Source organism: Macaca thibetana, chromosome 4 (assembly GCF_024542745.1).
Source record: "Macaca thibetana thibetana isolate TM-01 chromosome 4, ASM2454274v1, whole genome shotgun sequence".
NCBI classification, from domain to species: Eukaryota; Metazoa; Chordata; class Mammalia; order Primates; family Cercopithecidae; genus Macaca; species Macaca thibetana.
Window position 1 is genome coordinate 80,862,580 of NC_065581.1, and position 24,024 is coordinate 80,886,603.

The 24,024-nt window shown below is 39.4% G+C and overlaps 1 protein-coding gene and 1 long non-coding RNA gene across 21 annotated transcripts in view; one reads left to right on the forward strand and one right to left on the reverse strand.

Moving 5' to 3' along the window:
• The window catches only part of SNAP91 (synaptosome associated protein 91), a 166,693-nt gene extending 160,044 nt beyond the window's left edge, over nt 1–6,649 (reverse strand). For 6 of the 20 annotated variants that reach the window (XM_050788129.1, XM_050788140.1, XM_050788139.1 and 3 more), the window contains exons 1-2: nt 5,752–5,879; nt 4,703–4,862 (exon numbers count right to left, since the gene is read on the reverse strand). In XM_050788129.1, coding sequence (XP_050644086.1) covers nt 4,703–4,832 — 130 coding nt within the window. In that variant the 5' untranslated portion in view covers nt 4,833–4,862; nt 5,752–5,879. The other 14 variants (XM_050788136.1, XM_050788131.1, XM_050788121.1 and 11 more) reach the window with 8 other exon arrangements.
• On the forward strand, nt 6,350–23,390 carry LOC126952971 (uncharacterized). Its single transcript, XR_007725087.1, has 3 exons — nt 6,350–6,630; nt 19,930–20,007; nt 23,223–23,390. It is a non-coding gene; the product is annotated as an uncharacterized LOC126952971 (long non-coding RNA).
• The last annotated feature ends 634 nt before the right edge of the window (nt 23,391–24,024 follow it).

Here is a 24,024-nt window from a genome sequence, read left to right on the forward strand (position 1 = left end):
TCTTCTAGTAAAATCAAGAGGAAGGAACAGATTATGTTCTGGTACAGAAAAATGAGAGGGTGTGTTTTGTTTTGTTTTTAAAAAAACGAATAGTTAAATGAGAACAACTAGAATCAAATTAAAATATATTTACAGCAAGTTAGTATACTTCTCAAATTCAAAGTTACTCTAGTGTTCAGTAATCCTTTACACATTGTTCTACTTAATTTTATTCAGTAAACTTTGCTTACTTTTTGGATCTTTCAGCACTTATAGAAAGCCCTACTAAATTATCGCAAATATAAATATATGGTGGCTGCTGAATTAGTGTGCTAACAGAATTTTTATTAATTAAAATATATTTCAGGTTTACTAAGCACATTTATGCAAAGCAAACTCACTTTCAGGTTTAAATTTTCATTCTATTTTTAACTCACAAAATTTCTTTTTTGCAGAATATTTTATGAATAAAATTAAAGCAGCAGGAATTTGTGTTGATGTGCTAGTATTTGTCTTCAATCAAAAATCAGTCCATATCTCCTACTACCTTTACCAGATAGTCTTATAAGAAACATAATCTTTTTCTTTTTTGTAATTTGGGAGGAACAGAATTGTTAGTAAAATTCTAGTATCTCTCAAACATCAGATTCAGAACGTGAAGCTCTTACTTTTCATGTGGGATAAGCTCATTACTAAATAGCTTCAAGTGTTTAATACGGAAAAAATAGGATTACTGAAAACCAAATTGGCTTTTCATAAGGTTTGTTTTGATGTTAACAGTAATGTCTAGGTTTGAATTCTGATAATCATAAATAGAATACTTTAACAATGTAGCATATATAGAAATCATTCATAAGCACTATTAACTGAAATGAATCATATAGCAGGGCTGCAAAACTTTCCAAATTTACCGCTGCAGATGTTACTTTGGACCAACTCTATTTTATTGTTTAGCCTTGACATAATACCGGGTACACACTGGGTTCCTATTACTACCTCATCTTTTTACTTTATTATTTGACTTGGGCTATCCTTTAGGGCATCACACACAAAATAGAAAAAACAAACAACACTGAAGTGTCAAACAGATGTAACTAAGAAGGTAAATACTCATTGACTCCTGGATGTTTTATATGCTAGCAAATAGGTACAACAAGTTACAAGGGAAAGGAGGCGAGGATGTATAGGTGGACCCAGAAAAGTTAATGTCAAACCAATATTGATTAGGTATTTAATTTTCACATACAAAGGGCAACATTATTATAGTCGAGTATGGAATGAAAGTTTTACATAATCCAAAAGTACCATAAAACATATAATCCTTACTTAGATTGTTAAGTGCTGTCAATGAAAAAAGAAAAAAAATCTGGGAATAAATGTACAGAGCTTCTTCATCTCAACCTTTTCACCATATATAATTCTGCCCTCAGATGTTAACAAGTCATTTCTTCAAGTGTATAAATCATATATCTTTAAGAATCATTTTATAAGTCACCATAATTAACAACAATAGTTTTCTTGGCCTATCAACCTAAAGAGAAAAGAATTTATCATTTAAACCAGTACCTTAATATTAAATTCATATTTCATAAGGATTTTGAGCCCAATTAATCCAATACCTCTAAAAAAAATGACAGAACCATAAATCTATTTTAACGATCTTCCAATCTAAACTCCAAACTAAAAAGTTATACACAAACCAAACTAATAATAAATTGGAATTGTTTTTGTTTCAAATCTCCACACTCTACATTTTGTGCTCTTTTTCTCCAAACCAGTATTTAATATTTTCAGAACTAAAACACCAACTACTTGAGAATGCTTCAGTGCCTATAGAGAAACTTAATTATGTGTTTGCACGTTTTAATAACAACTCACTTTTATAACTGGTGTTTACTGAAAACCTGTGAATAAATTACTGAGATAGTTTACTGTTTTTTTAAAGGAACTTCACAAAGAATTCTGAGCAAAGATGTCCTCTTAATAATGCATATAACATATATATTCAGGTTTTCCATATCATCTTTTCTTAGAATAGTACATATTAATAATGTGATACCTATGTCTCCAAATTCCACCCAAAAGTTGGTTTTAAGTAGATGTTTTATTTTATGACTTACTAGAAAAGCAAAACATTAAAAAGAAAAACCACTAAGCAATACTCCTCAGTGCTTGGATTTTGGTCATTGTTTTATGCAACAGAATTAAAATTTTTTCATTCAATTTTTTTCATGACAGAATTAAAATTTTTTCATGCATATTATAAAGACTGCAATATGTATGCAGATTTTCATGCTCAATTCCACAGAAAGCTATCCAAGCAAGGTGAGTGTTTTGAGATTAGACCATTTAGGTTAATATGGTTCATTTTCTCTCCTCTCTCAATAGAGTATATTACTGAACTACAGATGGCAGTTAAGTGCACTGGTTAAAAGCTATGCAAGTTTGGCCAGGGGAAGTGGTGGCTCACTCCTGTAATCACAGCACTTTGGGAGGCCAAGGTGGGTGCATAACCTGAGGGAAGGAGTTCAAGACCAGCCTGGCCAACATGAAGAAACCCCATCTCTACTAAAAAAACACACAAGAATTAGCCAGGTGTGGTGGTACACGCCTGTAAGTCCCAGCGACTCAGGAGGCTGAGGCAGGAGAATTACTCAAACCCGGGAGGCTGCAGTGGGCCGACAATGCACCACTGCACTCCAGCCTGGGTGACAGAGCGAGACTCCATCACACAAAGAAAAAAAAAAAATAAGCCATGAAAGTTAATTACCCTCCCTGAACCCATTAAGTGGTGAAAGATTAATAATATAAAGCTCAGTGCCTGCTATATAGTAACTGCTCAATAAATGTTCAGCTCTTACGACCATTCATATTATTAATTCAACACCAGTTCCTATTTCAGCTGCTTTCTTTTATAACATGGAATCTCTTCCCCCTATTTTCCACATCTTAGAAATCATATTGGAAAACCTCCTACCTTCAAAATTTTCAAAAGACTTTTCCACTAAAATACTAATGTGACTAAATATTTAGATCTGGAGAAGTCGGTCTTTATCTGAATGATGTTTTAATGAACTGTTCAAACCTGTGAATGTTCTCTGAAATATATCAGTATACTGATTTATCATTTTCATTATAGACCAGCATGTAGCAAATTCATAACCTATACCTTTTTATTATGAGGATTTTCTAGACTGATATACACCTTTAAGACATGAATCATCCTCCTAGAGTTGGGGAAACTGATGGGAAAATGGCTAAATGATTCAGCATGCTGCAGCAAAGTGAGCTGGTCATAAATTTACAATTTCCACTTCTGTTAGGTGCCCTGGCCCTGGTGGCCTCTTTCATCTTGTACTGCACATATAACATATAATACTGTAATCAACAAATTTTGCTAAACATTCCCTTGGGAAAGGCATAATGGTACTTTCTCCTCAGATCAGCTTCTAGAAACAAAATTATTCAATTCTATGAGACAACAGGTTCAGAAGGCTAGACAACTCTTACAACGTCCAGTTGTAAGCTTCACCAAGCTTGACTTATGCAGATAACAGGGCGAGAGTGAATTCTGACACTGGTACCACTTTCTCAGCTGCACAAAGGAGATAGTAGGGAAAAGACCTCAGGCCAAAAAAACCCAGAAGATGAGCAAAGGAAGCCAGCTGAGGAAATGGTTATGGCCATACCTGTGTCTCTCATGCCAACACTGAGCTCTACCAAAAACATCACAATAGAACAGAAGATCCTAAGCAGGTCAAGAGAACTAAATAGCAACTGCTGAACATACACTCATATAGCCTGACTTATGAGGAGCCTCACCACCCAAAGCAGGTGAAAGCCTTTTTCTTTTCTAAGTGCCTCTGTTTATCCTTCAATGACGAAAGATTTACTGTTAATTAAGGTATTTCAGAAATGTACAGATTCCAGAGTAGAATAAAGCCTTTTCCATCAAATAACCAGTTACAAAAACAACATTAAGAATTAAATGTTTCCATCTAAAATTGCACCATCTCAGATGCTGGGGAAGTACATCCATTTTGTGACCATAGCATAGTCATCTCACCCAGCATTTTCTGAGAATGGGACAAAATGTACCAGAATGTGTAAAATGAAATTGCCATAGCTATTAAGTCCAATTTCCTCATTCAGTATCTTGAATTCATTTGTTTGGTATGGTAACATACACACATACACACACACACACACACACACTCTCTCTCTCACAAAAAAAAATCCTCAGGAGCAACACTGAAAAAGATGATACTATCTTAGAATCATCTGAAATGTATTTAGGAAAGAACTAGGGTGACAAGTTTGACCTTCCATAAATTCATCTTTTTTTTTTTTTGACTGTGCAACCTCTAATTTCCTCTAATTTGGAGAAGGGAGGGTGGGTGGAGAAAGAAAAAAAGGTGCAAAACATCTAATTCAGAGTGTACAATCTGTGTGTGTGTGTATATATACACATAATGTGTGTGTGTGTATTTTTCCCCCTTCACCAAGTCCTTGGAGTTAAATAAGAGGAAAAAATGGCTCACAAGACAAGGTTTCAGGACTAACCCAAGGGAACACCTCCACAGCTGGAGAATTTCAGCTCAGGGGCAACCTGGCTGGGAATATCAGAGGCCGCAGCATTATCGACCAAGAGCACAGGCCGCACCACCAGCATCCCAGGCGCCTCTGCCGTGCGCATGTCCCTCTTATATAAAGAGATGCTTACAGTCCAGGTGCTTTTTCTTGGGGCCCATCACTTCATGAGTAGTGGCTTTGCAGACCGCTCTCGCTACAGCAGAGCCTGTCACGCTGTACTGAGCGGCGGCGATCCGATCCGTGAGCGTTTGGCCCGACATCTTCTCTGGTCGCGTCTACCACCTCCTCTTCTGCAGGAAACAAGGGGAGACGGTCCGGCTTTAATCCGCAGACCCTCCCCTCCAAGCACCCAGGCCTTGCCTCCTCCAGCCGCGCGGCGGCTCTCTCCTCCTCCATCCCCACCCTGGCACCACCTCTTGGAGCCAGCAACGCGCCAAGCCCCGCTCCTGCGATGCGGTCCAGGGAGTCTTGGCCGTGAGTGGGGCAGTCACGGAACCCAAGCGTGGGCTCCAGTCTCAGCATCGTGACACCGTCCCCATTCTCCCCCAACCCCCACACAGGACCAGACTCGCCCCCTGGGGACCCCCCTGTCAATCAGCACTTTCCCCGCAACCTGACACGCGGGTGCTGCGCTAGCCACGACGTGCGTCCGGGTTATTCCCTGGGCGCCGCACCCACCGGTGCCCACCTCCCACCTTCGCAGACTTTCCTCCTAGCAGCCTGCAGGCTTCGGGGAATGCATCGGCTACCCAACCCCTGGCTGCCTCCCTCCTCCTCCTCGCGCTGCTGCAGCAAAGGGCTCGTCCTCCCTCAGTCGCGAAGGAGATTATCCTAGCATTGCGCCATGTTATGCCCTCGCTTCCCCTTCCTTCCCCGCCGCCGGCTCCAAAGCCTCGCCAAGGCCGATAGCCCCGGCCCCTTCCCCCCGGTCTCCAAATTCCTGCCGCAGGGGCCGCACGGGAGCGCTGCGGAGGCGCCGGAGTCTTGGGGCACCTCACCCTTCCTGGATTTGGAGCGGAGCCGGGCTGACAGCGCAGCCCAGCCCCCCCGCCCGCCCTGGAGCGCTCCGCGGAGCTGTCACCCGGCCGCTGCCCTTCTCCGCACCCTGGGATTATCCTCTGTGGATCCCCGCGCGGCCCTGGCGCGGGGAGGGGGCCGAGTACGGCCGCGGGTACTCACCCCGCCCCTGAGCGGCGCCGCCCGCCGCAGGATGAGCGGAGCCCGGGCAGCTGAGGGAAGCCGCGCCGGTGGGTGTGTGCGACCGCGCGCAGACCCGGTGCCCCTGGGCGCAAAGTCTCCAGCCCTGGCCGGGCCCCGCTCCTCAGCTCCGCGGTCCCGACACCCGCCGCCCCTGGCCCCAGAAGCCAGTACCCGCCCGCCGCCGCCTCTTCTGCAAGCGCCGCCGCGTCTCTCTAGCGCTCCAAGCTGCGTCCCCATCCCCGCCCCCACCTCAGCTGTGGCTCCTCCGACGAGTCAGGTGACGGCGGCGGACAAACCCGGACGAGCCCTCGGCGGAGTGCCTCGCGGCCCCCTCCCAGCTACTCACACACACCGCCCCCCGGGGCTGGGAGCTTAAAGGCGAGGGGGCGCCTCGCGCAAGCATCCCCGGCAAGCGGGAGGGGAGAAGAAGGAGGCGGGGAGGCGAGGAGGCCGACACCCACCCAGCTCGCCGCTCTCCGCTGGGCTCCTGGCCGCCCCTCCGATGCTGGCTCCGCACCTGGCACGCACTGGGAGCGCGCACCGCGCACACCTGCCCGCCGACTGCTGGGGGCGCCCTGGGCGGTGGGGGCGTTGGCCAAACCAGGCGAGTGGGCTTCTCGGGTTCTACTCGGTGAAGGCCAAGGCAAGGGCGTCGTCGCGCGCTGCCTGGCGAAGCCCAGCCCCTTCTCCCCCACACTGTCGCTGACACGCCCGCCTGTCAAAGGCGCCCAGGCCCAGATGAGCAGGGTGATTTTAAATGTCAGATCCCGCCGGCCATCCGCGACCGTTACCTGTGCGTCTTCAGCTCCTCAGGCTCCTCCGCTTGTCTCAGTTACAACTGGGAGCCCGGGTGGGCCGGTAATTCTAGCCACTTTAGTCTTAAAGGGATACTGAGGTCTGCTGAAGGGCGAATAATTAACAGCCATTAATCGAGTCCCAGGTTACCTTCGACAGTAATCATTTGAGTGCATAAGGATAAACCCTTCGTACCCTTTAAAAGTAATTCTGCCAGTTGAATATAGTGTTGGAACGTCCGTCAATTGAATATCAAGTGTATACTTGAATAGTAAGCAGGAATTTCTAAACAGGGATGTGGAGTTGGTTAATAGCTTCACATGTTGACATTTTCAAAGGTTGTTATTTATGTTCAACTTTTTTTTTTTTTTAATTCTCACAGTAGCATGAAGATCAAAACTATATTTGTGAACTTTCCTGGCATTTTTTCCCCCTGGCTTCTGGTGGCTTCTGCTCAGCCTTGAAGCCATGTATGGATACCTATCAATCTCAAGGTTTTGTTATATATTCCTCTCTTTCACCTGGTTCAGTGTTCAGTATGCAGTCATGATTTCCTGACTGTTGAGAATGATTCTAGCACTAATTGGAAGCTTAATGACTAAAGAGAGACAGCTTAAGAGCACCATTGTCTCAAATACTAGTTTTACTGTATTTACGAGGGAAATAAAAACGCAATTCTATTTAAACAACAACAACAACAACAAAAAAAAAACTTATACTCCAGTTTTATAGCAGCTTAATATAATGGTCCCAGACTGGAGGAAAGCCAAATGTTATTCTACTAGCAAATGAATAAACAAGACATGGTATATCCACATAATGGAATACTACTTAGCAATAACAAGAAACAAACTAATACCATTCATGAATCTCAAATGCATTAGATGAAAGGAAAGAAGCTCAATCAAAAAATCTACTTATTATTTTGATTTCATTTATGTGACATTCTGGAAAAATCAAAACTATAGAAACAGAAAACATACCAGGTGCCAAATCAGGTGATGGTGGCATTGAGGGAGGGGCCTGCAAAGGGGTAGAAGGAAACTTTTTGGAGAGATGGAAGTATTTTGTATCATGACGGTGATGATTATACAACTGCATGTATTTCTCAAAACTCATCAATTTGTACACTTAAAATTGATGCATTTTGTTGTATTTTAATTATACCTCAATATAATCTGATAGAGTTGGAGTGGCGATATTAATATCAAAGTAAGTTTTACAATAAGGAATATTAATAGCAATAAACAGGCACATTTCTTTTTTTTTTTCTTTTTTCTTTTTTCTTTCTTTTTTTTTTTTTTTTTTTTTTTTTTTTTTTGAGACTGAGTCTGACTCTGTGGCTCAGGCTGGAGTGCAGTGGCCGGATCTCAGCTCACTGCAAGCTCCGCCTCCTGGGTTCACGCCATTCTCCTGCCTCAGCCTCCCGAGTAGCTGGGACTACAGGCGCCCGCCACCTCGCCCGGCTAGTTTTTTGTTTTTTTTTTTTTTTTTTTTTTTTTTTTTTAGTAGAGACGGGGTTTCACCGTGTTAGCCAGGATGGTCTTGATCTTGTGACCTCGTGATTCGCCCGTCTCGGCCTCCCAAAGTGCTGGGATTACAGGCTTGAGCCACCGCGCCCGGCCAGCAGGCACATTTCATAATGAAAAATTCATTAAGAGCATGGAACAATTCTACATGTTTATATAGCTAAGAACAGAGCTTCAAAATAGGATGAAGCAAAACCTAATAGCATTAAAAGGAGAAGTAGGCAAATCTACAATTATACTTGAGGATTTCAGAACTTTTCTCTGTGTAATAAATAGGACAAGTAGACAGGAAACCTGTAAGGGTATAGGTGACTTGAAATAGCCCTGTAGGCCGGGCACGGTGACTCATGCTTGTAATCCCAGCACTTTGGGAGGCCGAGCCAGCCAGGCGGATCACGAGGTTAGGAGATCCAGACCATCCTGGCTAACACGATGAAACCCCGTTTCTACTAAAAATACAAAAAATAAAAATAAAAAAAAATATTAGCCTGGCGTGGTGGCGGGTGCCTGTAGCCCCAGTTACTCGGGAGTCTAAGGCAGGAGAATGCCTTGAACCCGGGAGGCGGAGCTTCCAGAGCCGCTGCACTCCAGCCTGGGCGACAGAGCGAGACTCTGTCTCAAAAAAAAAAAAAGAAGTAGCCCTGCAGACCAATTTGACCTAACTGACATTTATAAAATAGTCCACCCAACAGTGGTGGAATACTTTCTTCAAGTGTGCGTGGAACATTCACCAGGATTGACCATACTGACTGATACTAAGCCATGAAGCTTAGTATTTTAAATGTTAAAAGATTATAATCATACATATTATGTTCTCTCACCACAGTGGAATTTAACTAAAAATCAGTAACAGATAGATATATAGAAATCTCCAAATATCTGATAATTAACACATTGTAAATAACCCATGGGTCTAATTTTCTCATAAGGAAAATTGGGAATTTATTTGAACTAAATAATAATGAAAATCCCACATATCAAAATTTGTGGGTTGCAGGCAAAGCACTGATTAGAGGCAAGTTTATAGCATTAAAATGTTTAGGGATGAAGAAAGATCTAAAAATATTTATTTGAGTTTCAACCTTAAGGCACTAGAAAAAGAACAAATTGAATTCAACATGAGCAGAAAGAAGGAAGTAATAAAGAGTACAAATCAATGAAAGAGAAAATGACAAATAATAGATAAAATCAATTAAACCAAAAGCCATTTTTTGGAAAAGATCACAAAATGGATAACCCCCCTAGCCAGATTGAGCAAGGAAAAATAAGATGGCACAAATTTCCAATGTTAGGAGTGAAAGGAGAAATCAATTCTATGGACATTAAAAAATAAGAGAATGTTATAAACAACATTGTGCAATAAGTTGGACAATTTACATAAAATGAGGAAGTAGTATAAAATAATGCTTTTACAACAGTGCAATAATGATGTCATGTCACATACGTTGCTATTAGTTAAGTTTTGAGCAAATAACATGTTTCCAATAATAATTAAAATAATACAATCTGTGAATGATTTATTTTTCAAAATAGATTGGAATGGGTTCAAAGTCAGTCCTATAATAGTTGCAGTTACATACAATACACTGGGAAGTATTTGAAGCCAGAGCTTATTCTTGGTATGCTACCCATGTCTCTGGTACTATGCATGAGAGAATATCCCACACATAAACATCCTGACCTAGTGTTAGCAGAATGTTTGAAAATCCCTCAACTATAGAAGTATCATATACAAATCAATGAATAATGTCAAGGATGGAACCAATGTATGAAATGTGGGTTGTTTTGGAAGATTTTAATGAGCTTTGAAAATAGTAGAATATTTTCAGTGGCAAGATTTGGAGATGCTGGCTTCTTACAGCCTGGAAAATCTAGTTACATCCATGAATGTTATATACTAAAGTGAAAGAAAGAAAACAGACTAAAAGAAAGAAATATATTGAGATAAAAAATTATTTGTTGACATGTTCTCTTTGAAGGCGCAGGCACATAATAAATGATATTCAATAAATCTTAGGCAAGAATAAGAATTGACATTTAATGTTTTACAAGTTGAAACATCTTTGATCTCAGTGGTCAGAAAATAGGGTAATTATAATAAACACCCCAAACTGTTTTTTAAAAATACACATTGAGGCTGGTGCGGTGGTTCATTCCTGTAATCCCAGCACTTTGAGAGGCCAAGACCGGTAAATCACTTGAGGTCAGGAGTTTGAGACTAGCATGGCCAACATGGTGAAACCCTGTCTCTACTAAAAATACAAAAAATTAGCCGGGCATGGTGGCGCATGCCTGTAGTCCCAGGTACTGGGGAGGCTGAGGCCCAAGAATCACTTCAAGAGGTTGCAGTGAGCTGAGATCATGCCACTGCACACCATCCTAGGCGACAGAGTGAGACTCCGTCTCAAAAAAAAAAAAAAAAAAAAAAAAATTGAATTTGTTTTCTGGGCCAATATACATAAATGTATATATACTACTAAATAGATTTTTTTCTAAGTCTCTGATTTATTTATTTATTTATTTATTTATTTATTTATTTACTTTTTGTATAGACAGGGTCTCATTTTATTGCCCAGGCTGGTCTTGAACTCCTGGCCTTAAGTGATACTCCTGCCTTGACTTCCTAAAGCACTGGGATTACAGGTGTGAACCACCATACCCAGCTAAGTCTTTGTTGTAATACACATGTTTTCTTCTGAGTATCAGATTTAACATAGAAAAATCAAGCCAACAATAATTACACATAGACCAACAATTTATTTCAGCATGAGGGCAAGTGTCTTCAAGTTCTTGATTTCAGTTTGTTTGTAAGATACAACGCATGTACAAGAAACAGAGAGAAATAAAGCTGAAGATAATTTGCTTGCCTCAGATAACAACCTGAGGTGAAATTAGAAAATTTATACCTTTCTCCTAAATCTAAAATATTCTCAAGGTAAAACTATAGGGTGAATTTCATTCCAGGAATGCTTTTCTGTCAAAGTAGAAAAAAACATATTGGTTCAAGAATAATCACCCTGGTATATATCCACTCCTACACACAAATGTGACGTCGTCACCCAAACTCAAAAGCAATTCACAACAAAAAGCAAATTTTCATATCCTGAATGCACTTGAGGAGAGACAAAAAGCTTGCTTCTCTTTTATAAGACAAGAAATGAAAAAGACCATAAAACTGATGAACACCCTAGTGTAGCAAGAAAAAATTGTAGGTTGCACAAAATATCAGTGAGATTGAGATTCAAACAACTTGATCATCTTAGGGAAGTATAACATTCATACATGAAACCATTCAAGTTTCTTAAGAAATACAGTTAATGAAGTATATTCCAAGCCAGAACAAACATATTTACTAAGTTTTGTTTTGCCTAAAATTCAGGTTAGAAATGAATTCATCATGGCAACTGGCATGATAAAAGGAACATGTACATTTTACATGCCTAATGGCATAAAAACAATTTAAGTATGTTATTTTCATTTGTCTCCCAGTTTTAAATCTATTGTCAATTGTTGTATAACAAACTTTGTGGCATACAACAGCAAATTTTTATTCTTTCTCACAATTTTGTGAGTGAATAGGACTCTACTGGGTAGTTCTCCTTTGAAGTCTTTTATATAGTTGCAGTCAGGTGACAGCTGGTCTGTAGTCACTGGAATTCTCCTCTGGGCTACCCGACATGGCTTATGCACTTTGACATCTGGCAGATGAAACTGGCTGTTTAAATGAGAGCTGGGCTGGGGTTTTGACCAGAGCACCTACACAGGGCATCTCTATGTGTTTGGGCTACTCATGCAGAGTGGTTCAGGTTAAACACATTTCTTACATGGTGTCTGGCTTCCAAGAGGAAACATCCCAAGTTGGAATGTTCTAAGAAACATAGGTGGAGACTATAAGGTTTCTTATGACCTAACCACCAAGCTTCAGTTTGTTGTATTCTATTGATCAAAAGCAAGTTACAAAGACAGCTCAGATACAAGGGGAGGAGATTTATTGGGGGACTAACTACCACAGTGACATACAAAAGTAAACCTTTGTGAAGAATCCCCAGAAATCTCTGAGAGGTATAAAATTAAGTCTTTCATATAAGATTCATTGAAGTAAGAAGTTAAGTGATTCACATAAGATTCATTCATCAGAAAATTACTTCAACATAAATTAAAATAACACATTGAATTATTTCCTCCAGTTGAAATATTCTTTATTATGTAGCAAGTCATATTAGTCTGTTCGCATGCTGCTAATAAAGACATACCCAAGACTGGGTAATTTATAAAGGAAAGAGGTCTAATTGACTCACAGTTCAGCATGACTGGGAGGTCTCAGAAAACTTACAGTCGTGGCAGAAGGGGAAGCAAATACGTCGTTCTCCACATGGCAGCAGGAAAAGAAGTATGAGAGCTGAGCAAAGGGGAAAGCCCCCTATAAAACCATCAGATCTCATGAAAACTTACTCAGTATCACGAGAAGAGCATGGGGACAACCATCTCCATGATTCGGTTACCTCCCACCGGGTCCCTCCCACAATACATGGGGATTATGGGAACTACAATTCAAGATGAGGTTTGAGTGAGAACACAGCCAAACCATATCACAAGTGAATTCCTACAAGATTGTGGTCAAGCTGTACATGATCTGCAAATCTTTCCCAAAGCCTCTATTTTAGTCCCTTCTTTTTATATATGAGGAAATTTAAAACTAGAGAGTTTAAGTGACTTTCTCTTCATCACACACGGTGAGATAACAGCATAATCAATCCTAAACTTCATTGTTGAACATCCAATCCAGTGTTCTTTCCACTGCATTCATTGCTTCTGATAAAGGTATAACAGTATGATGTTAGATTTATTTCATACTAATTAATTATTCAGTCAAAAACAATCCTTCTTTTTAAAATTTATGGGCTAGAAGGATGGTGGCTAATATCTTAGGTTATAGAAGTAAACAAGCCCTGGTTTGATTCCCTAGCATTGGTCCTTACTAGCTGTGTGACTTTGGGCAAGGTTTGTAGCCTTTAAGGATGAGTTTCCTTATCTGTAAAATGTGCTTCATCCATAATATCCACCTCAAAGGATTGCTGTTACTATCAAATGACGTAATGCAAATAAAGCCAGTAGCACAGTGTTTGGCATGCAATAAAAGCCAATAAAAATGACTGATAATACTCTGTAATTGTTGATAGACTGATTTTATTATTACTATATTTTGATTTTTATTTTATTATTTGGAACTACAACTCAAGTGTATATAGTTCTCTGATTGAAATATTGTTTTACTAGTATCATCTTTAAAGTGAGAAGATAAATTAATAATTTTCCTAGCTCCAGAGATGTGAAATCAGATTACTTCAATATTATCATGGAGAGGATCAAGCTTCTATTAGTTTCAGGAAACGAGAGTAGAAAACATATATACAGCTGGGCGTGGTGGTTCATACCTGTAATTCTAGCACTTTGGGAGGCCCAGGTGGGCAGATCACCTGAGATCAGGAGTTCGACACCGGGCTGGCCAACATGGCGAAACACCGTCTCTACTAAAAATTCAAAAAAAAATTAGCCAGGTGTGGTAGCTGTAATCCCAGCTACTCGGGAGGCTGAGGCAGGACAATCTCTTGAACCTAGGAGGTGGAAGTTGCAGTGAGCCAAGATCATGTCATTGCACTCCAGCCCAGGCAACAGAGCAAGACTCCGTCTCAAAAATAATAATGATAAAATAAAATAAAACATATCTACGTGTGCAAATAGATGTTGTACAGCAATAGTGTTATGAACGGCATTTTGTTATTTCCTTTTTTTTTAATTGAAAAAGATGATTGCAAGAGAATTCTTTGGAGTGAGAAGATTTTACTTTGAGAAAGAAGAAGATTAATCAGGAAAGTCTGTCTGAAGAAGGAAGTTTCCCAAGGAAACTTCTAACTCAAGGGCATAGGAGAGTCGAAGCAGTGTGCCTCACCTTCAACTGTGTATCTCCAGGTTTTCCTGTCATTCTTTAACTTGCTCCTGTATTTTAGGTTGCTGTTTTTGTTTGTCTACAGCTCATTTTATATTTGAAGTTGCTTATGGAAAATGACACTGACTTTACTTGATGCTTCATCGCACGAGTATCACAGAAGCCACATGCGTTTGCCTTTGTGCAGCTCCAGGGGCACAGCGGTGGACTGTGAGAAGACCTGGTATTTCTCATACTCCTTCCAATTGTGTATCTAAAACATACACGTTACTGATCACTTCAAAAATTCTCATGCAAAAAATAAGTGAGTTGTTTTTGTTTTTGTTTTAGACGGAGTCTTGCTCTGTCGCCAGGCTGGAGTACAGTGGCATGATCTCGGCTCACTGCAACCTCCGCCTCCTGGGTTCAAGCGATTCTCCTGCCTCAGCCTCCCGAGTATTTGGGATTACGGGCATATGCCACCATGCCCAGCTAATTTTTGTATTTTCAGTAGAGATGGTGTTTCACCATGTTTGCCAGGATCGTCTCGATCTCTTGACCTCGTGATCTGCCCACCTCAGCCTCCCAAAGTGCTGGGATTACAAGCATGAGCCACCGTGCCCAGCTATATACTTATATGCATATAAATGTATGTATATAAATATGTGTGTACATATATAAGCACTTATGTATGTGTATATATGTACACACATAAGTATACATATGTGTACATATACATATATGTATATGTGTGCATATATACACACATATACATATATGTAAATATATACAGATATATTGTACATATATATATACACACACACACACACATACACATATATATAGGTCTTTATAGTCAACCATTTCTGTTTCTCTAGTAACAATAATATTAAAGAGAAATGGAAAGTTTAGGCTATTTGGTATTCAGTATAACCAGATGAGAATGAACTGCTGTGTTACTATTTAAACTAATTTTTGCTAGAACAAGTACAACCTTAGTCTTTCTAGAGCATAATGCATTTAACAATATTGAATTTCTTTTTTAATTTGCCTCAAGTACTTTCCTTTGTCCAAGGACTTATGCTTCAGACAGTCAGGAGTCATACATAGCACAGAACATTGTTGTGGGAGGTTCAGATAATTAGTGGACACTACATTTGCAGTTTGTTCAAATACTGTACTTGAATTATGCTAGCCACACATCAGAAAGTTCCCAAATAAACCCCCAAATAAACGCATAATAAAACAAATTATATAATATTCTTTCTTGTAAAACGTTATTTTGGAGAAAGTTTTCAGCTGAGAATCACTTTTCACTTTTAAGTTGGAAAATAAATTAGAATAATGCTAGAGTGCCAACGATTTCCCATGGAGAAACTTAAGAGTGAGTTAATTGTTGCACTCCCAATTTATGGCTGTTATTGATTTGATTAACAGATGTCTTCACCTTAAAATTGTGTCGCATTCAGCCTAAAACGGGGTTAATTCTGTTTTCATTGTGAATGATTTTAAACATATTCATATAAACAAAACTCAAGAAATTGTCTGGCATTGTCTCTCATGAGCTTGGATCCTTGTTTAGTCCCTGTATCAGATGCTTTTAGGTGAGCATTATCAGAGATGTACATTTGGTTTATGACACCCATGTCAGTGTTAATGGTGCATTTCTTATATCTGGTATATATGGGGAGACAATTTGTTTCCATTGTTACTCACTTTAATCTACAGCCCCTGTCAAGTTCGCTATTTTGCTGATAAAAAAGAACAGACATTGTGCCTGTAATCCCAGCACTTTGGGAGGCCGAAGTGAGCGGATCACTTGAGACCAAGAGTTTGAGACCAGCCTGGACAACATGGTGAAATCCTGTCTCTACCAAAATACAAAAATTAGCTGGGCATGGTGGTATGCGCCTGTAATCCCAGCTACTCTTGAGGCTGAGGCAGAAGAATCGCTTGAACCCGGGAGACAGAGGTTGCAGTGAGCTGAGATTGTGCCACTGCACTCCTGTGTGGGCAACAGAGCGAGACTCCATCTCAAAAACAAACAAACAAACAAACAAAAAAAAAACCCAACATTGGCATTACAATGAAATTCTGAAATTTCCATTTCATGGGCAAAAGTAGTAAAATATAGATCACACAAGTAAGTTGATAAATTTAGTATTTATGCAACAATGTTTATTAGGGATATCAAAGTATTTCTTATTAATACTCCACAAAATTTTCAAGACATATATATAACTGAAGTAACAAATACTGATTTTTGTTTCTTTGAAGTTTTGTTGGGAGTTTTAGCCCTCAGCCTGATGCTATCCAGTGAGGGACATTATTTAGCAGCTGCATGATTTATTGCTGGTTGCATTTGGAAATGTTATTGATTGCCATTATCACATGATCTCTATTAGGAAGCCATAGTCCATTCTGAACTCTCTCTCTCTATATATATATATATAGAGAGAGAGAGAGAGAGAGTTGATTGATTTCCAACTATAGTAATGGATTATGTGGCTGCCTCTGTTTGCAGCCCACCTCAGACACACAATATCTTGCTTATAAGCCCTTAAAGGTAATTATGTCTGCTTAAGTACTTCATCTTTCAGGGGTTATAATCCCCCAGCAGCCTTGCCACTTACTAGGCATCAGTTAAGTTCTTAAAATATCTCTTGTGTTTTTTCTAGTAGCAGTTGTCTGAGCTTCAACTGGCCATCCTGGAGGTATTTCCATATCCTTATTCTCATTTGCTTCATCCCATACAGCTGTGTGTACAAGGAATCGTTTTCATGACAGGGAACTGACCACAGTCACAGAACTCATTGCCTGATAGTCTTTTGCCACTTGGTTCCCCATAGTGACAATTTCAAAAGCTTTATATGACATTTATGATAGCTTTAAGTGTCACTATCATCTGGAAAGCTGAACACATACCTCTGGAACTTGATACTTCACTGACTCAAGATAAAACTTTGTCAGTTTAATCTTGGCCTCCTTGATTCCGGAAACCAAAGTACCTATCATTAAATAATGCCCTATGTGTTTTAGCCCCACAGAGTAGATGAAATGTCACGACTGTGGGTAGGGCTACCTGACAGACTTGTCTGAAATCTGGTCTGTAGATAAGTACTCATTCCACGGTTAGCAAGTTTCTTCTTATATGGAAACTTCCAGAAGAACAGCAATTAGCAGAATCATTTGAGAAATTAAATAACTTTAGCTACCATCATAATGTGGATGATATCTTGGGGTACTGAATCTTGTTACATGTATGGAAAAATATTCTATCACAATCTATGTCTAATTTTTATAACTATAAACAAGCATATGTAGATTGCTTTAACTGTTGCTGAAAGCATGTACTCTGATGCTTCATTTAGGAGGGGCCAGCTATGGAAAAATGAAAAAAATGAGATGCAGACCTCAGCCTACCTCCAGGGTTCAAGGTGCAGGTGCCTAAGCCCAAATTGCATATGCTAAGATAACATTCAACATTCCAGAAAATAATTGGTGTTTGTTAGACATAGCAAGCAGAGAGCCAAGCAGGCAGTAGTTGGTTAGTCAGGCAAATCTGCCATGAGGAATCACAGCCCAGTCAGCAAACTAGGGGTAGGGGCAGGACTCCAACTTGAGTGGGAGGAGTGCTGGTAAGAAAAAATCTAGAACAAGACTTAAATGTCATTCTTAAATACTACCTGGCTTGTATCAGGCTTAGTTTTGACTTGGAATAGCATAGATCCTGCAAGTATGAATAAAGTAGTCCCATTTCTAACAAAGGGTGCAGAGGCAGGAAATGAAGGTAGCAAGAATTCTGCCAATTTAGCCTTATTATCTTGCACTATAGTTTCATGTTTAAGCTGTCTTCAAGTGGTCTAGAAAGTAGAGTGTTAATAATATGCAAACATATTTCTTCATAGTGTTAAACATAAAATTCAAATAATATAATTACTTTTTGGTGTTTACATTTGGTTTAATATATCTATATATGTTTAACACAAATAATTTTAATCATAATCTTATCTTGCTTTCAGCATTAACTACAGCAAAAATAACTTTTGAAATTGGTGCTAATTGGATGTGTTCTTTTTTTTTTTTTTTTGAGACGGAGTCTCGCTCTGTCGCCCAGGCTGGAGTGCAGTGGTGCAATCTCAGCTCACTGCAAGCTCCGCCTCCCGGGTTCACGCCATTCTCCTGCCTCAACCTCCCGAGTAGCTGGGACTACAGGCGCTGCCACCACGCCCGGCTAGTTTTTTGTGTTTTTAGTAGAGACGGGGTTTCACCGTGTTAGCCAGGATGGTCTCGATCTCCTGACCTCGTGATCCGCCCGTCTCGGCCTCCCAAAGTGCTGGGATTACAGGCGTGAGCCACCGCGCCTGGCAGGATGTGTTCTTTTTATAAAAAGCAAATGTCTTCCTTTATTTACCTAAGCCCTCTCAATTTTTATAGATGAATGAATTTACTGACTATGCAACTGTCTGATTTTACCTCTTAAAATTTGTACCTCTCCTCAGTACAGATATGTTTGATGAGTGAGCTAATGAATAAATGGACCAATATCCAGCACAATTGTAAAACTTAGTATATGCCTAATAAATGAATTTAATAAATGAATGAATGTGAAATCATGGGTAGTAACAACATTGGCAATGGAAATTAATTTTTTGGAAAATTTAATTTCTGAAATAAGTCAGAAACCTCGATTGTATGAGGTCAGATACATAGAGAAATTAAAAGGACACTACCTGCCTTTTTTTTTTTTTTTTTTCCAAATCAGATGGCTTTACTCCAAGGAATTCTAGGCATTGTCACAAGGTATAATTTGCCAACTGCATATGAGTCCTTAAAATACTTTCAAGTAAGGCTACAATAATTGTTCAAAAGTAGGTTTATAGAGTTAATCACTACTGTGCTGTGAAAATACTACAATTTTGTTAGCACAGTAGTACATTTTGATAGGTATATATAGCCACATTGTAAAAGAGCTAATCTGTCACACTGTGACTCATGATTCTTGACCATGTTTCATAATATTTCTTCCTAAAATTTGCTCAAAGCTTTGATATTTTACCAACTAAAAACACTTTTCCATAAGCCTTAATAAGCTTGTGATGAATTTCTGCTGCAAGAGCAATTTTCATATTTAAGAATTAAATCGGCCAGGCGCAGTGGCTCACGCCTGTAATCCCAGCACTTTGGGAGGCCAAGGCAGGTGGATCCCCTGAGGTCAGGAGTTTAAGACCAGCCTAGCCAACATGGTGAAACCCCATCTCTACTAAAAATACAAAAATTAGCCAGGCATGGTAGCGGGCACCTGTAATCCTAGCTACTTGGGAGGCTGAGGCAGGAGAATCACTTGAACCTGGGAGGCGGAGGCTGCAGTGAGCCAAGATCACAGCATTGCACTCCAGCCTGGAGTGAAACTCCATCTCAAAAAAAAAAAAAAAAAAAAAAAAAAAGAATAAGAATTAAATCACAGTATATGCTTTGCCTAAGGGCCATATATGTAGGAGATATTTGTTTTAAATTAAATATATTAAACCATAAACACTGACAGATAAATCATCTTACAAGACAGCTTTAAATCATAATGTGATATGACATTAATTTATCAAATATTTGTTCAAGACCCATATGCCAGGCACTTTCTAGGAAAAAAGCATTCTAGCAAGAGAACATAGACAAGAAACTAATAAGAAAATTGTCTAAAATATTAGAAAGTGGTAAATGCTCTTGTAAAAGAGTAAGCAGGATCTGAGGGCTAGTGTGGGAGGAGTGGAGATGTGATCTTAAATAGGGGGTGGTTGAAAGTGGGTGCTCATGAAAGAGGTACATTTGAGTAAAGAAGATGGTGAAGGAATGAGCTGCTTTTGTGTACAATACGTTAATAATTATTCTTTTAAATTTCCTTCCGAACAGCCCTCATTGTCTATATGGATGATGTCATTCTCTTGCCAAAAACTCTTCAATGACTTCCTACAGCATTTGGCGTAATATGTAAACTCCTTAATTTGTTCTATGACTACCTCCGTGATCTCACCTCATCTTCAGTCTCTAGCCCCTTGCCTTTTTCTCTTGATTACTCTGCTTCAGCCGTACTGGATTTATTTCAGTTAGCTCGTGAGTACCAATGGCTTTCCTACCTTTTGGCTTTCTCACAAGCATTTCTTCCTCTCTGCTTGTAATCATTCTCCAGACTTTTACCTGACCAACTTCCCAACTAGCTGACTACTCTACTTTGCCCTGTTCTTACATTCTCATTGCACAATATGTTTGCCTTCCCATCCCTTATTACAATCATAACTAAATAAAATGTAATCATTTGCTTAGTTTCTATTTTTCTGATAGATCTTAAGCTCCTTGACCATAGGGATGTTGTGAGATGTCTGCGTTGTTCGTCACTGTGTCTCCAATACCTGCCACATGGTAGATGCTCAGTATTTATTGAATGACTAAACCACGCTTCCAAAGGGCATGTAGCTGGGCTAAGAAAAGAGAATGTACACAAGGTTAGGGTGGGAAAATAAAAGTGAAAAGTGTTTTTTCCCTGACTGCACTTAATATTTCAGTAAGTTAAATGGCCAAGACTGAAAGACCCTTAAGGTCTTTAGGCAGTTCTTTTAGGGTGTATTCTTCTCACGAATCCACATATAACTGGCAATGAATCTCCTTAGGTAACGATTATAGACTAGGAAATGTAGCTATTAGACACTTCTCCAAACATTTTGGTTCTCTCTGCTACCAGGCATGTGGTAGAAATCCACTTCCCTACCCTCTTGAAGTTGGAGATGGTCATGTGACATTGGATTATGAACTCTGAGTGGATATAGGATATGTCACTTTTGGGAAGAAGCTTTAAGAGTCACGACACAATTAGCACCTTTCTCTTTGCCACAGTACCTGGCAGTGCTTCAGGTAGTAGCTAGTCTGTTAGTGGGTCCCTGTTCCCTTCTTCATTGTTTTGCTTTCTACCTGTCTCTGCCTTATCTCAGGTGTCTACCGTTTCCGTCCTGGAAAACCTCTTAACTTATGTCTCTGTTTTCACTTTCACTCCCCTCTGGTATATCTACTGCATTGTGGCCAAAGTGGATTCTCTAAAAGAGGCTCTGATCACACTCCTCTTCTGTTTAAAACTCTCCGGGAAATTCTCATTAACTTCAGGAATAAGTCTACACCCTCAGCAGAGTGTATTCAAGCAGGACCTTTGAGACCCTCAGCCACTGCCCCGTCCCATCACAAGCTAGTCGGATGTCCATCCCCCATACTCCCATATCTTACACTTCTATATTAGTGCTTTTCACAATATCTCACAGCAACCCCTGTCAGCTCTGTGACAGCAGAACACTGGGCTGCAAGGATCTTAGTGCCACTCCAGGGTGGCACACCCTCAGCCCTGCAAATGTTTTTTACTCACAATTGACCAGGCAAGTAAAAAGAGAGCATATAGCATGCTTGTTATTGAAATCACCAGGTATACATCTCTGATTTCTGATTCATTTTCTTTTCCCCCCTTTTTCCCTTAAGATAAAAGATTTATATCTTTTATTTGTGTTGAACATATTCAGTCTTGAAACGTGTTCATCTCTGATATGTATGTGTCCTCTATATTAATTATAAGTCCCTTTTCCTAATTTATTTTTAATCACTGGATGTTGTCTTCCTCTTAGGATTTATTACTATGGGAGCCTGAACAAAATAAAAATTTAAGTATAGACTATTTTATTCAAAGTATCTTAACTACATTTAAGTCCTATTGGGTTTACAAAAAACAAAACAAAACAAAACAAAAAAAACAGAATAAAATTAACCAGTGTCAACTAACACTGTCAAAGGGGCAGAAACTGAAGGCCCTCAAACCGTGCCCAGAGGGACCAAATCTCCATGTGGTCCTATTCAAGTAAAATAAATTACTGACTTAAATGTACTTGAATATCACCAAAGCTTAGAAACTACATTAAAAATACATATTTTTACACTACAGAAAAATAGAGAAATAAGTTGATGATCAAGTTTGAAATACCAGGACCTCATGAATAGAAAGACTGGGTAAGAATAAAGGACTGTAAAGCCAAAGACTGTTGAGTGTTTATCTAGTACAGTACATCCTCTTGCCTTCTGGCAACAATCCATTTAAGTCATCCTATAATAGGGAGAATCTCTTCTTTTTGTGAAGTCGTGAGAAATGAATTCCATAAGCTCTCTTGAATGTTCATTCCGCTGGGATACCTTGGTCATCCCAAACTGTTTCAACATTTTAACTGCCTTCTAATTTCCTTATCATCTTTGCTTTGCCCTACTTTAAAATATTTAATTTTGGCAATTTGGTTCAATTATTTTTATATCACAGTTATCATTTGTCGAGGGTAAGTTTTAGCTTACATATATTTGGGTGGGCTTATATTTTGTCCTGCAGGAAAAAGTGATGTAAGAATTAGACATGTATATAAGAATATTATATGTTTACCTAATTTTAAAATTGCAAATCACATTTAAAAATTTGGTGGTTCAAACTATAAATAAAAATTTTTGGCTGGGCACGGTAGCTCATGTCTGTAATCCCAGCACTTTGGGAGGCCGAGGCGAGTGGATCACAAGGTCAGGAGTTTAAGACCAGCCTGGCCAACATGGTGAAACCCTGTCTCTACTAAAAATACAAAAATTACCTAGGCATGGTGGCATGCACCTGTAATCCCAGATATTTGAGAGGCTGAGGCAGGAAAATTGCTTGAACCCGGGAGGTGGAGGTTGCAGTGAGCTGAGAATGTGCCATTGCACACCAGCCTGGGCAACAGAGCAAGACTCTGTCTCAAAAAAAAGAAATTTACTTGGTAAGTAATAAGAGCTTAATAGTAATTTTTAAAAGGAAAAGATTATTCTTTTCAGCTTAAAATTTATTTTATAAAACATAATATTAATTTAGCTCAATTAAGCCATTCCATAATGTATACATATTTCAAAACATCATGATTAACGTATGCAAATTTTTGTCAATTGAAAAACTCATTAATTAAAAAAACTAGAACATATTAATATTAAATGAATGTTTAGTTTTAAATATGTGAAAAATGTTGAGAATAACATAGTTGTAGTTTCTTTTAAAAACCACCGCCACAACAATAAAAGATGAAAAGGCCATTTTCCTATTTATAGCAGGGGCTACAAATAAAATATTTTATTTTATTCAATACACTTTTCAAAGCTCTTTTGCTTAGATTAGTTGCCAGGGAGCCTGAAGTTTTCATTATCTGAATTTCACCTTGGGATTAGGGGAAAGAAATTGGATAGTGTTGTCTTCTAAAGGCACTATTCAGATGAATCCACAAGAACTCAGAGGAAGAGAGGGAATATGCTGAAGAAACTCATTTACCCTCGTCCTATTACCAAATATTTATTTTTATTAAGGAGCTATCAACACAAAAGACATAGAGACCCTGGCTGTGAATGAATGAGGTAATGTACAATTAGCTTTTAGTAAATTATTTTAAAAAGAAGCAATGAACAGAAACACAATGTTTGGTTTGCGGGATAAGAACTCAGAGAACCTCCTATTAGGATTACTGAGGTCAAGAGTATAAGGGAAGGATTGGAACTACTGGGAGGCCAGGCAAAATTTGGTAGCCATGATAGGCTAAAAAGCTGACTACACCTGGTCTTCTACAATTTTACCTAAGGCTAGGGCTTCAATATTTATTCAATTTTGTCATTTTTTCATTAGTTTAGTCTTTCATTCACTACTCATTTGATGAACACCTACTTTTTAACCAAACACTATCGTGAACACTGGATGACAAAGATGAAAAGGACAGAGAGCCTGCCCTGGAAGGAGTCAGAGTTGATGCAGGTCCAAACGCTAGTGTTTACAAGAATCACCTAGTGGTTTTGCTTCAATAGGAGATTCCTGGATCCCATCCACAGAGCCTGGGATACAGGAAGCATGGAGGTACTGAGGTGAGTGTAGCAATGATCTTCTGAGTGTGCACTGATTTGTCTCTTGGCCTGGCGTTGTATGTGCTC